Source organism: Condylura cristata, unplaced genomic scaffold (genome assembly GCF_000260355.1).
Source record: "Condylura cristata isolate star-nosed mole 26May11 unplaced genomic scaffold, ConCri1.0 scaffold00022, whole genome shotgun sequence".
Classification (NCBI taxonomy): Eukaryota; Metazoa; Chordata; class Mammalia; order Eulipotyphla; family Talpidae; genus Condylura; species Condylura cristata.
Genome location: NW_004567123.1, coordinates 14,788,338 through 14,801,983, shown reverse-complemented (window position 1 = coordinate 14,801,983; position 13,646 = coordinate 14,788,338). Strand labels below are relative to the sequence as shown.

Below are 13,646 nucleotides of genomic sequence, written 5' to 3'. Positions count from 1 at the left end.
CATGGATAATAGATTGTTATTAGCTCCAGCTTCAGAGTTTACACTCTCTCACTTTTCTGGCTAAAGGCTTTGCACAGGCAAACTTGATTTTGCCTATCTGACTTTTCTCACAAAATTTCTGCCATTGGCATCTGGATCTTTTGGGCAACCCAGTCTTCCTATGTGCCTAGGACCCTGGGATCCTCAAAGGGATAGAAAGGCGTGGCCTGAACACTCTTGGTTCAGTAGATTTGGAGACTCTTTCAGCTGAGGGAGGCAGGTCACTTGACCACATATTATCAACCTGTTGCTAGGGGGGTCTGGTAGAAGAGTGTGGGACAGAAGCTTCTTAGTTTCCAAACTGGAATTATCCTCTCTGCTTGGCTTATACAGTACATCATTTTACCCTCCTCTGAGATGCTAATCGCTTGCTTCAGAGCTGGAAGAGATAAGTACCACAAGGCATGAAGTGATTGCTACCATAAAAAGAAATAAAATCCTTGTCATCCTGGCTTTATCATACACACACATGCAAACAGTCCACATTGAACATATGTATTGAAGATGATATCAATTCGTATATACAGCCATATGTTTATAGAAATCTGTGCTTTCCTTATCATAGATGATACATTTAGACACATACATTGTGTGTTGCATATATGTGAATATAAACATGCACATTGATATAAAATAAATCTATACACAGACATAAGTAAAAGTGTTACATATGTTAATACATGTATTTGTGTATTAAACTTTAAATGGCATCCTTTTTCCGGTCTCTAATTTTCTCTTAATTCTCTTCCCACCTGGAGAAACATAGAAGTGTCTACCCCAAGCCTATGCCAAGATGCCCTTTAACTTGGTTGGGTTTTAATGTTTTTTTTCTTAGTCATTTATTACCAAAAAACCTTCAAACTGAAAGTCGAATAACGGGTCCGGTGGGATATAAAGTCTCGACACCGTATTTGTCCTGGATTTCGCCCCCGGGGTCTCAGCGACGGTCTGTCGCTCCAGCGGATTTTCCCCTCGGGGATGGGGGCTGGAGCCGCGAGCGCCCCCCTCCGCAGCCGCGCTTCCCCGCCTTCGGCCCCACCCGCCTAGCTGCCCCGTGCGCTGTCCACACCCCTCGGCTCGCACTTCCCGCCGTTCGGGGTTCCCCAGCGAGCTTTGCCATCGAGGGGGAGGTGTTCGGCACCGGGAGGCAGAAGACAGGCGGCGTCCCCTTTAAAAGCCGCGAGCGCCGCGCCACTGCGCCGCCGTCGCCTCCGGAGTCCTCGCCCCGCCGCGCAGCGCTGCGCTCTGCTTGCGCTGTGCCTGTCGCTCTGCTTCCCACACCCCGCCGGGGATTGGCCGCCGCGGCCGGACTTGAGCGGCCACCGGCTCCGCTGCCGATTCGAACGTTCTCAGGGCGAGCGCCTCGCGGATTACTGGGAACTCCGAGGCACCCGCGCGCCGCAGCCCCTGCGCTGGCTGGAGCGAGCGCCCGGCGTTGCGCGCCACTGCGCGGTGGCCTCGGTCGCTCGGGCCGCACCGGAGCCGAGGACCCGCGCACCGAGCGCCGGGGCGCCCCGAGCCGAGCTCCAGTGCCGCGATGCTGATCACCTCCCGCCGCAACTCGGGGCCGAGGGACGCGCTGACCGAAGTGTGATCGGACCTCAGGCTGGCCACAAAGCGTGCAGCAGCTTGGCCCGGCGGCTAGAAGAGCGAGGGGAGAACGCGGTCACCCGCCTTGGCGGCCCGGGACTCGGCTCGACTCGCCGGAGAATGCGCGCGAGGACGACTGCGCGCCGGAGCCGCGGTGGTTTCAGCTGGCGAGCACTCATGGGGGTGCGCTGGAGTAAGGCAGAGTGATGCGGGGGGGCAACTCTCCTGGCACCGAGATCGCCGCTGCGCCCTTCCCCGGACCCGGCGTCGCCCAGGATGGCTGCTCCGAGCCATGGGTCGCGGCGGAGCTAGCGCGGAGCGCCCGATCCTCGACCCCCGAGTCCCGGAGCCGGCCCCGCGTGGAGTCACGCGTCCCGCGGGCGCTGGTTCCTAAGGACAACGACAGCACCAGCTTTTCCTTTTTCCTTTCCCTTCCCTGCCCCGCACTCCTCCCCCCGCTCGCTGTTGTTGTGTGTCAGCACTTGGCTGGAGACTTCTTGAACTTGCAGGGAGACTAACTTGCGCTCCCTACTTCGCGCCGGTTCCTTTGCCCCAGCAGACCCAGCGTCTCTGCCTCCGAACCCCGTCGCCGCTCCACCCCTCCGCTGGGTCCGACTCTAGAAGCCGTTCCCAGCGTGAAGGCAAGGACTTGCCGACCGGCACCCGAGAGGAGGAGGAGGAGGCAAAGGAAGGGAACCCGTTCCCTACGCCAGGTCCTTCGGCCAGAGATTTTTCCATGTGGAGGTTCTTTCAATGGACGTGTCCCCGCGTGCTTCTTAGACGGTCTGCAGTCTCCTAAAGGTAGAGGTCGTGCGGCTGGGAAGGGGGGCGCGGGGTCCGTGCGGCCGCTGCTGCCGAGGCCCTAATGGGACGAGTCTGGCCGGACATAAACAGATCCCCCCCGCCACGGGCCCACGTGCAGCCAAGCCCCTACTAGGACACCCCCATTCTACCGCCCCTGGAGACCGTCTGCCTAGCTCTCCTGGCTTGCACTTTTCCACCCCTCTTTCCTCCCCTCTCTTCGGTATTTTATTAGGGCTGTTAACACTTACATGATTTAAAAAAAAAAAAAAGTCAAAGAAATCCCTTCAAGAGGGTGGCCCCTGGATTCACCCGTTAGCTGCCAACCTGTTGGCCCTGCCATGGCGATCCCTTCTAGTTTCTCGGGGCAACCTGCTCTCTCTACTCAGCCACCTCACTTTTGGGACACTACTAGATGTTGAGTTCTTTTTGTTTGTTTTTACAGGAATGCGAGGGGGCAGTACTAAAATGCTACTTTGTACTGGCACGTGAATGAATAGATATTAACCATTTACGTAATCTCAGGAAGATACATGCGTGTTTTGACTGCATGTGTGTGTGTGTACGTGTGTGCATTCGCTGGATTCTAGTAGCCTGTCTTGACACCTGGGAGTTTAGAAACTTGGGTCACAAGTTGCAAGTGGCTTAAAAAGTTGTGCTCTTAAGTTTACTAAATGTGGAAGTTATGAACGTGTGTGTGTTTCAGGAAGTGCTGTACAGTGCTGTACTTCTAAGGAAGTAACATGTACTGTCCCTGCATGTTTTATGCGAGAGCACTGGATAGTGTGTGTTGGGTTTGTGTAGGGGCTAGGGGGTGTCAACAAGTGGTGTTTTCCCAGGGTTCCACGCACTGGCTGTCAACGCAGGTGTCACAGGAAAAAAAAAGGTGACAGTCACTGACGCCGGTGGGGGTGGGCAAATGATGTCAAACGGATTGAAAGTGAGATAGGACGAAAGTCATTAGCTCAAGAATTCGGGGGCTTCAGTTGTCCCAAATATTTGAGCCTTAGCCCCTCTGAATTGTCCCTGTTAGTGGTGCAAACCCCGTGGACATCCTGAAGGAATAGGCAAACGGGCCGAGAGGGAGCGGGGGCCGCGGGGGCACGAGCGGGGAGGACTAGTCTGGGAACTCGGTGACTCACGTCGGCCCTGTCCGCAGGTCGACCATGGTGGCCGGGACCCGCTGTCTTCTAGCGTTGCTGCTTCCCCAGGTCCTCCTGGGCGGCGCGGCCGGTCTCATTCCCGAGCTCGGCCGGAGGAAGTTCGCTGCGTCCCCTGGCCGCTCCTCGTCCCAACCCCCGGACGACGTCCTGAGCGAGTTCGAGTTGCGGCTGCTCAGCATGTTCGGCCTGAAGCAGAGACCCACCCCCAGCAGGGACGCCGTCGTGCCCCCTTACATGCTGGATTTGTACCGCCGGCACTCGGGCCAGCCGGGCGCTCCCGCCCCGGACCACCGGCTGGAGAGGGCAGCCAGCCTCGCCAACACTGTGCGCAGCTTCCACCACGAAGGTGAGGTGTGGAGCAGGGAGTCGGGGTGGAGATCGCGGCTGGGAGTCATCCCGTGAAGCGCCCCACCGTGGGCGGACTGCAGGCATCCTGCAAGGGTGACTTGGCCGGGGAGCTCAAGCCCTCCTTTCCATACTTGCTCTGTTAGAACCTTTCCGAACCTGGCTTTCACGCACTGCCGGAGTGGCGGGGAGCCAGGGATTCCCCTTTGGTAAATCCGCACCCTTTTCCTGGCGGGCAGCCAGAAAAGCGACTCCTTCAGGAACTGGAGAGAAATCAAGTGATGGGGAAGATGAGGGCAAAAGGCATGCCCCTAGTCAGCTAAACGTGCAAGAATTTCATAGGGGAAGAAGGAGGGGGGCAGATTAGGACCTCTTTACTTCTGTTTGGAAGCCCTTGCTCTATAAATCTGTTTCTCCTGCTTAAACCAAGGTTGCAGGCTAAACAGAGCCAAGGGCAGAAATTTCATAGTATTGAAAAATTAAAGCCCAGGGCCCCAAAGTCTTTCTAATTTACGGTTGATCTGAGCCCAGTTTGGAAGATTTCAAAGCCCTTTTTAATCCCCGTGGGATATCAATCTTACTGTGTTTACAATGACTTTCTTGTCCTATGCTTAAATCTGAGATGAGTAGAAGCTAGGCAAACTTCAGATAAAAGTTTTTAGCAACTGTCTTCCTCCTGTGCACTGCAATGCAGATTTTTATTTTCTTTTGTCACACTGGATGTGGTTTTTCTAAGGTAGGGTGTTTCTGCTTGTTTCATCAGAAAGGCATTTGGTGGGTTTGAACCATCTTAGGACTTTTTTTTTTAATGATCTTTGGATCTGTTGCATCCAAGTTATTAGAGCAGTTAGTCAAAAGTATGTTCTCAGGTTCTTCCCTTACACTTACCCTTTGTCTTAAGACATTTTAAATAGAGCAGGATTTCCTTGAGTTTCCAGAGAAGGTACGGAGTTGTATATTCCAGAGTAACCACCTGTAGGATATTGGGGGATTGGAGTGAAGTTCCCTTTTTCTTGTCTGCTGTGCTGAGATGGTAAATTTTAAGTGAAACTCTACCCTTTGATGTTAAACAAATCAGAACTGTCACAGCCAACCATTTTCTCCCAGTATGAAGGCTGCTTCTACTTGTGAGATCAATGCTTGAGAGGCAAGTCACACAAAAAATGTTTCTCCACCAAGGTCCCCATGCATTATATAAAGGGCAGTGAACTGATAATTAGTTTATTTTCAGCATGTTTCTAATTCAGGTTCTCTCAGCTAGCAAAAAAATCAAATTTAAAAGGAAATAAGATCATATTCTACTCTTTCATTCATCCACTGAAAGAGCAGAAGTTGTTATATGTATGGTATCATCATAACTCTGGATGATTATAGACCTAGTTTATCACTCCCAGCTGATGCCCATCAAAATTGTTTATCTAGCTGAAAAAGTAACAAGAATAGCTATTTCAACTGCTTCTAGAAATTTAGCATGGAAGAAGCCATTCTTAACCAGGAAAGTTCTGAATATTTCTTCTAATTTGAAGATGATTTAAATAAATTGATGCCTAAAACATTGAATTGCATGAAGAGTCCATCAACAAAGGCAGTATATTTCTCCTTTTTTCTCTAGAAGTACTTTGATCAAAACTAAACAGGCTATAGGGTTTTTTTTTTTTTTAGTGTGTCATTTCAAGTTAAATAGTATGCTTAAGTTTGTAACTGAGAATTTATATCTTTAAAAGTATGTTATATACAGAATAGCACAGACATTAACAACTTGCTTAAAATCATCTTGCAGTAACTTCAGACCTTAATGAAGATAGATGAGAGAGAAGAGCTATGAAGTTTTTAGCCAAATTTCAACAAATCTGTTTCTTTTCTGGTTGTAAGTTATAGGTCATCAGATTGCTTTTTTTGAAGAACATTTCATTGTTCTCTGGATCAGAGCTTGGTCTTTGTAAACATCCTGTGCCATGCATGCCACCAAAATAGCTTTTTATATTAAGACCAGTGCCATGTGCATTAATAGACATTTATTTGCTAAAGAACCAAAGACCTGTTTACAAGAACTACCTGTTGGTTTTGTGGATGGGATCAGATGATTTGGTAATTACAAGACAAGATAGGTCTTGATAGGGTTCTTTCAACCAGTATGTGAAGAAGTTGGGACCATATGACAGGTGATACAAAATGCCTATATTTTTCTCCTGTTAAATTTTATCTCTAAATGGCTTTTAGTTGGCAAATCTCAAGCACAGCCAAAAATGTTTTTTTCATTCATTAAAAAGTGCTTGGGCTACAAAGACCTTTCATAACTGCTCTCAAGGGTAGAAAGCTCATTTCTACTTTATTCTAGTTTAGAAGCACATGGAAATGGGTTGACTTCACTGGCCTTGCAAAAATTTTTCCACTTTCCTGTCAAGTTGGGATATAGAAGGACTCCCTGCTTTCTCTCTAGATTCTGTAGGACACAGTCTTTTGGCATGAAATAAATAAATTACTTGTCTGTGTGAACTAACTCAGCTTTGGTAGAACTAACTCAAGCTTTGGTAGAACTAACTCTGTTCTACCAATGATAATTACCATGAAAATATCATGAAATATTCCTAAAGAGGAAAATCTAAGAAATAGTCACTGTCCCGTGAAAGAGAATTTGTATCACAAATTCCACTTGGAACCAAAGGATTTGAACACATACATGCCAGAATGCCAAAATCAAGTCCTTCTCACCTGATGTGTTTCCCTGGTGTCCCCAGGTATGAGTTCGAATGTCCCTGGTATAGAGCAGCTGTTTTGTTTGGAAATGCTCATAGAAATGGATAGAAATGGAAGCTTTGGCACCTGGAGCTAGTTTTAGCCCCAAAGTTTTCTCTGCCACCCCTTTTAGTGATTCTTCTGTAGTCTTACTTCAACTGTTCTCCTTGAGCTGTTTTGTCTACTTTTAAATTTGCTCCTTGTGTATTTAGCTAGAGGACAGTAAGATGGTTAAGGGAGGGCCAAGGACAAATGAGGGTCAGTGAGATGACCATGCTTTCTCCTTTCATTGCCATTTCTTTTGTTGCTGTGTTTAATCTGCTTCCTTTCACCTGTCGGTATTTGATATTTCCTTGATATATCAATTCTCTCACCATTACTTAATATTCTAGAAAATACTGCTTAATGATTCAAGATCACTTTCACTTCTATTTCAGAACAGTGGTTGCCAGCCTTACTGATTTGCTAGAACATTCCCATGTTTCTTTGTCTTAATGAATGTGGTTGGTCCATAGGGTCTTGTGACAGTCCCAACCTGCCATACTTTAGAATAAAAAGGTAGCCAAAAATGTCAGTGGTTCCAGTAACTACGACCCTTCCACTGGGTGCTGCCACTTGACTCATCTGCTCATGCAGTTCTGGGAACTCCTTCCACCATGCTTGAGTAGATTTCGATCCCTTTTTCTGGGACAAAATTCATCCTATGATTATCAGCATGTTAAATATAAATGTGCCCCTAATGGATTGGGCTTTGCTCTAGTTTTTGATTCAGCCTTTGAGTTGGCTAGTGCTGTCTAGTGGCCAGAAACTTGGGAACTGTAGGAGACTAAGGTTCATTGCCCTGCTCTTCATTTACCAGCTCTGTGACCTTAGGAAAGTTACATAACCTCTTTGAATTCCAACTATATTTGTTTACAAAATGGAGATAATAACAGTTCTTCCCTAATCAATTTACTGTGAGATAATCCACAGAGAGTTCTTAGCGCCAGACCTGCCTCTCCCCCAGTAAAAACCCTAAACAAGAATAAAAAAAAGAACTAGTTAGTCTACTAGTTCTCATTCTTGTGATGACTTCTTTTATTTCATATTCTTCCCTTGTCTAGGAAAGAGGAGGTCAGAATGGACCCCGGTTGGCTGAGGAATTCAGTAATCTTTTGGGTCACTTTGATGTAGATGAATAATTGACAGAGTGTGAACAATTAAGTTAGAACTTCACTTTTGGAGCAAAAGTGGAATGGCGTTATTACCTTGATTTTCTTTACATCACACATTTTTGTACCCATAACTCTATTTATTGAGACTAACTTACCTTGAGGCCTAGATTCAGGGGTCCAGGTCAAAGATATGTTGGAATGGTCAAATCGCATGACAAGTTGAGATTATTTCATAAGGATTATTTACAGAAAATTAGCAACTGTATAAATCTCTTAAAAACATCATACATTACCTTCTTGGGTAAATGCTCTGTGCTTTCATAATACCCAGGCTTGCTGTGAAATTTTACAGCTTTTACAAATTCACTTTGTTTCAAATAGATCTCAATATTTTTGTCCTTAAGAAAACAAATGCATGCTGCTCCCTTGTAGAATAAAGCAAAGCATAGTAGGTGCACTAAACATTGACAAGTTTAGGGGTTTCTATGAACTAACTTGTCTCTGACTTGAGTCTGCAGAAAGGTGTTATCATGGGGGCCCAAGAATTACTCCTTCAAGGAATAGGCTGAGCTAGAACTAGAAAATCAGAGGAAGTTCTTCATGTTTTATTTATTATTAGTGAATAGAACATTTTTCTCCTTTGCCAGGTTTTGCTAAGTGATTGTCCTTTTGCCATTTACCTTCAACAAGATTGTAAAGCAAATGAAATTGCTGCCTTGTAGGGCAAATCTGGTTGAATGGTGGCAATTTTGTATGATTCAATCTTTATCTTTGGGAGGAGGATCCCTTTTATTCCCATTTTCCTTATTTCACTTACCTGCTATGTATGCTTACTTGGAAATTGTTCCTTGACTGTTGTACTCTCATTATGTGTGTGTGTTTACAGCCTTTGTTTTCATTTATGGAATTGGACTCAGGGGTTTTGTTGCACTTATGGTTTCTCTGGGCACCTTTATCAGTACAGCTATGAATGAAAGCCAGATAAGTCACTTTTCCTCCCCTTTTAAAAGAAGAGGGGGTATTCTTGGGTGTGCTGGTATGAGAGGTCAGTAGCTCAGGCCCAGGTCTGGCCTTGTATGGTGGCTGCTAATGATTTCATGCTCTTCTTTCTCTGGTAGCCACTGGCGTCGCAATACTTTCAGGGCTTTCTCCCTGCTGAATGAACTAAATGCAATTCTTGATGCTTGTTGGGAGCCACTCAGGAAAGCTCTGGTTCAGTTGTTGGGAGGGTCATGTTAAAAATAGTGCCTGGGGGCCCTCCCTGGTGGCGCAGTGGGCTAAAGCACAGCACCAAGAAGCTAAAGCTACTTAGCATGAGTTCACCCCAGAGGTGACCACATGGCGCAGCACACCTCTCCTGACCTGCCCGCTGCTCCTCTCACTCAGCAGTGTACTTCATTGATCTGCCTGTTCTGCTCCCCACTCTGTCTTTGGTGAATCCTCTCACCCCCTGCACCTCTGGCCTGTACCCCACTTCTGTATGCATAAATAAATAAATCTTTTTACAAAAAATGCTTCCTGGCCTGAAATACATTAGCTCAGGGACATTTAGAATGTGGATGGCTCCCAAGGGTATCGCCAACAGGTGTGGATTTGCAGGCATGAGACCACAGAGGCCTCACTTTTTGTCTTTGTATTGTCCATACCCAAGTAGATAAGCTTTAGAAGTTTCTGTCCAGAGTCTGTGGCTGCACACAACTCTTTATTTCTTGGTCAACCCTAATGGTGACTCTACTCACTTTTATATTATTTAACAAAATGTCACTTTGCCATACTCCTGGTCATTTGCACTGGGTTGTGAAAAGCATTCTATAAAAGCCTTAGTTAGCCCTTAAAAGTAGTTCATCTGTCATCACTATCATCTCTACCTGGATGCTTGCTAGAAATGCTGAATCTCAGGCCCCACTTCACAATTACAGAATTGGAATTTGCTTTTGAAGATTTAAGGTGACCAGGTGTTGTGCATGAAGGTCCAGTTTGCGGTCCTTACTGCATGCTTGAGTATAAGCCACCTCTGTTGAACTTGGTGTTCCTCTGATCTTGCAGTGATGACTGTGACTTTGATGATGAAGATTTAACAGGTAGATTCTTTGAGTGATCTGAAATGCCTCCCTTTGCACAGACTTCTTGATTCTGTGAACAACCTACAGTATTTGGAGCTCCAGGAAAGACAGCCATAAGCTTGATTAAAACAGTGAGATGACATGAAACTGTAGCTGATACATTTTGCTAGCACTTATTTTGTATCCTGAAGCTAGTAAACTGTTTTGCCCATGAAATGATAGAATGTGATAAAACTGAAGAAGAAAATAAACCCAAAATATCTCAAATCTAATATTGTTTTCTTTCCATTTGGTAATAATGGGTAACCTTGATGACTTGAAGACTACAACAGTTAAGATACTGGGATACATTTTAATGTTACCTTGCAAACAGAACTCCTTAAAACTTAGAAGGAGCTTTTGTGTATAGCCCACTTCAGTGGCTATTTAGGAAAAAATGATACTAGAGGTAGACAAATGATTTTGAAATAGAAGGAAATTATCTCTTGCATCATGAAGATACTTTTGTAGGTTTTTACACTTTTTTGTTTGTTTCTGCCTCACAGCTGCTTATTGGGGAGAGGTGCGTTGTTTTTTTTTTTTTTTCTTAATTATATGTATATATTTAAAGTTAAAGGAAATTCAAACAGAAAAGAGTAATTTTTTTCCTTCCAAAAGCATCTAAATTGAGATTTTGATTTTTCGGGTCATAAGAAGGTGAGAGAACAGACAACAGTGGGGAAATTATTTCTCTTGAAATTGTCTGCCCTTAATTACTACGGTGCCCTCTTACTACCCTTATGCGTGCAGAGAAGTCAATCCCTGTACATGCCTTTGTCTCTGGACTTTTGAGTAAAATAGTAGGGTGTGCTTTGCAAAATGTCATCGTTGATGTTGAGTTTCAGAGTCTTTAATTAGGAAACTGAAATCTGTATATCAAGATTTGTAAATCATCTAAATTGCAGAGTAATGTTTTAAGATACTGTTTAAGGGATTGACATTAAAGCCTTTTTCTTTTTAAGAAATGCAATAATTTCCTCAAATCCTCACTCATTAGACTTCTACTAACTATAGTGTTGACCTTTTTTTTTTGCCCTAAAGTCTGTGAATTCCAAAGAAATGCTTCACCATTCCCCCATTATTATAGCCACCTGGAAGCAGTATCTGTGTATTGAATTAAAAGACCCAATAGTGAATGATCAAACGCATGTATATATAACAAAAGGAAAGTCCATTTTTTTTATCCAAAGAAGAGTGTTTTATTTTCTGGTTGCAGATTTTTACATGGGTTAAAAATCAGACCCTCGTTTACAAATTCTCATATGTAATCAGTGTCATTACTTCTCTTACTGAATAAGTTTTCTCCCCCCCCCCCACCTTTTTCTATCAAATTAGAATCTTTGGAAGAACTGCCAGAAATGAGTGGCAAAACAACCCGCCGATTCTTCTTTAATTTAACTTCTATCCCCACCGAGGAGTTTATCACTTCAGCAGAACTTCAGGTTTTTCGCGAACAGATGCGGGAGGCTTTGGACAACAATAGCAGTTTCCATCACCGGATTAATATTTATGAAATTATCAAACCTGCCACAGCCAATTCGAAGTTCCCCGTGACCAGACTTTTGGACACCAGGCTGGTGAATCAGAACACAAGCAGGTGGGAGAGTTTTGACGTGACCCCTGCTGTGATGAGGTGGACAGCCCAGGGACTCACCAACCATGGTTTTGTGGTGGAAGTAGCCCACTTAGAGGAGAACCAAGGTGTCTCCAAGAGACACGTTAGGATTAGCAGGTCTTTGCACCAAGATGAGCACAGCTGGTCACAAATCAGGCCACTACTAGTAACTTTTGGCCATGATGGGAAAGGACATCCTCTCCACAAAAGAGAAAAGCGTCAGGCGAAACACAAACAGCGCAAACGCCTTAAGTCCAGCTGCAAGAGACACCCGCTGTACGTGGACTTCAGTGATGTGGGGTGGAATGACTGGATCGTCGCCCCTCCGGGGTATCACGCCTTTTACTGCCACGGGGAATGCCCCTTCCCCCTGGCGGATCACCTGAACTCCACTAATCACGCCATTGTTCAGACGTTGGTCAATTCCGTGAACTCTAAGATCCCGAAGGCTTGCTGTGTCCCAACAGAACTCAGTGCTATCTCCATGCTGTACCTTGATGAGAACGAAAAGGTTGTATTAAAGAACTATCAGGACATGGTTGTGGAGGGTTGTGGGTGTCGTTAGCACAGCAAAATAAAATAAATATAAATATATATATATATATTTTAGAAAAAAAAAAGAAAAAAAAAACAAGTTGACACTTTAATATTTCCCAATGGAGACTTTATTTATGGAATGCAATGGAGAAAAAGAAACACAGCTATTTTGAAAATATATTTATATCTACGAAAAGAAGTTGGGAAAACAAATATTTTAATCAGAGAAATTATTCCTTAAAGATTTTAAAATGTATTTAGTTGTACATTTTATATGGGTTCAACCCCAGCACATGAAGTATAATGGTCAGATTTATTTTGTATTTATTTACTATTATAACCACTTTTTAGGAAAAATAGCTAATTTGTATTTATATGTAATCAAAAGATGTATTGGGTTTGTACATAATTTTCCAAAAATTGTAGTTGTTTTCAGTTGTGTGTATTTAAGATGAAAAGTCTACATGGAAGGTTACTCTGGCAAAGTGCTTAGCACATTTGCTTTTTTTGCAGTGCTACTGTTAAGGTCACAAGTTCAAGTCCAGAAAAAAAAAGTGGATAATCCACTCTGCTGACTTTCAAGATTATTATATTATTCAATTCTCAGGAATGTTGCAGAGTGGTTATCTATCCATGAGAACTTACGTCCTTATTAGGTGGACTATTTGGATAAGAACCAGACATTGCTGATATAATAGAGAAGCCACCCCTCCCCCTTAATTTTCACAAAGAATATAAAGCAGGACCAATAGAAATAATGAGGAAATTGATGAACCCACAGGAAAGTGAATGATGGTTTATTGTTCTTCTTTCCTAAACTAATGATCCCTTCAAAGGGGCTGGTCTGGCCAAAGTATTAAATAAAACATAAGATTTCTTCATATGGATCTTGTGGTCATGTATATTTAAAATTGCTCTCTTGTGGCCCTCATGAAGATTTGTAAATTGATTTGCATTTCATTTTTCCTTCACCTGGGAGCTCTTTATGCTCAGAAAACACAATTTTTTGAGTTGCCCAACACCATCCAGAGTGGTTTCTCCTTACCCCCATCCTCTGCTCAATCAGCTTGTGTTTCTTTCCAAGACTGTGTTTGAACACATTTCTCCAAATGCTAAACCTAATTTAGATAATAAATATCAGCTCTCTGGCATTTCATCCTATAAAATCTAACTTGTAAGACAAAATGGTGCATTTGTACAGTGTTACAATGATTACCTTGTGTTTGGGTTTTTGCTTCTGAAGTTGCTCATTTCAGAGGGATGTGGGGAAAAGACAAGCAATGACTGAAGATTCGCAGACAAGTCATTTAATAATTCCTATTTGCACCCAAGGGATTACCAGTGATTTAGTACTTAACAGGAACCTCTTTGGGGCAGAAAGATTTAAAAGAAAACCAAAATACGAAACAAGCAAAACCCAGGGAACCCAAGATAAAGTTTCAGAGATGATATCCCAAGCAACAGAGGCAATGGTGCCAAAAAATTAGAAAGGGAAAGTGTCTGAGATCAGCTTCTACAAGAACATCTGCCAATTGGATAAAAGCCCAAAGAGAATGAAGTCAAA

At 44.1% G+C, this 13,646-nt stretch overlaps 1 protein-coding gene across 1 annotated transcript; it reads left to right on the top strand.

Annotated features, from left to right (window-relative positions):
* Window positions 1–1,481: 1,481 nt before the first annotated feature.
* BMP2 (bone morphogenetic protein 2) lies at window positions 1,482–13,250 on the top strand. Its single transcript, XM_004687183.2, has 3 exons — window positions 1,482–2,430; window positions 3,590–3,939; window positions 11,266–13,250. Exons 2-3 carry the CDS (start codon window positions 3,597–3,599, stop codon window positions 12,108–12,110), a joined length of 1,188 nt encoding a protein of 395 aa, XP_004687240.1. The 5' UTR covers window positions 1,482–2,430; window positions 3,590–3,596; the 3' UTR covers window positions 12,111–13,250.
* The last annotated feature ends 396 nt before the right edge of the window (window positions 13,251–13,646 follow it).

Excerpts from the sequence above, each read along its gene's own strand:
- BMP2 (XM_004687183.2), top strand. The coding sequence starts at position 3,597 with ATGGTGGCCGGGACCCGCTGTCTTCTAGCGTTGCTGCTTCCCCAGGTC. Across the intron at positions 3,940-11,265 it reads GCGCAGCTTCCACCACGAAG|AATCTTTGGAAGAACTGCCA; the intron begins GTGAGGTGTGGA and ends CTATCAAATTAG.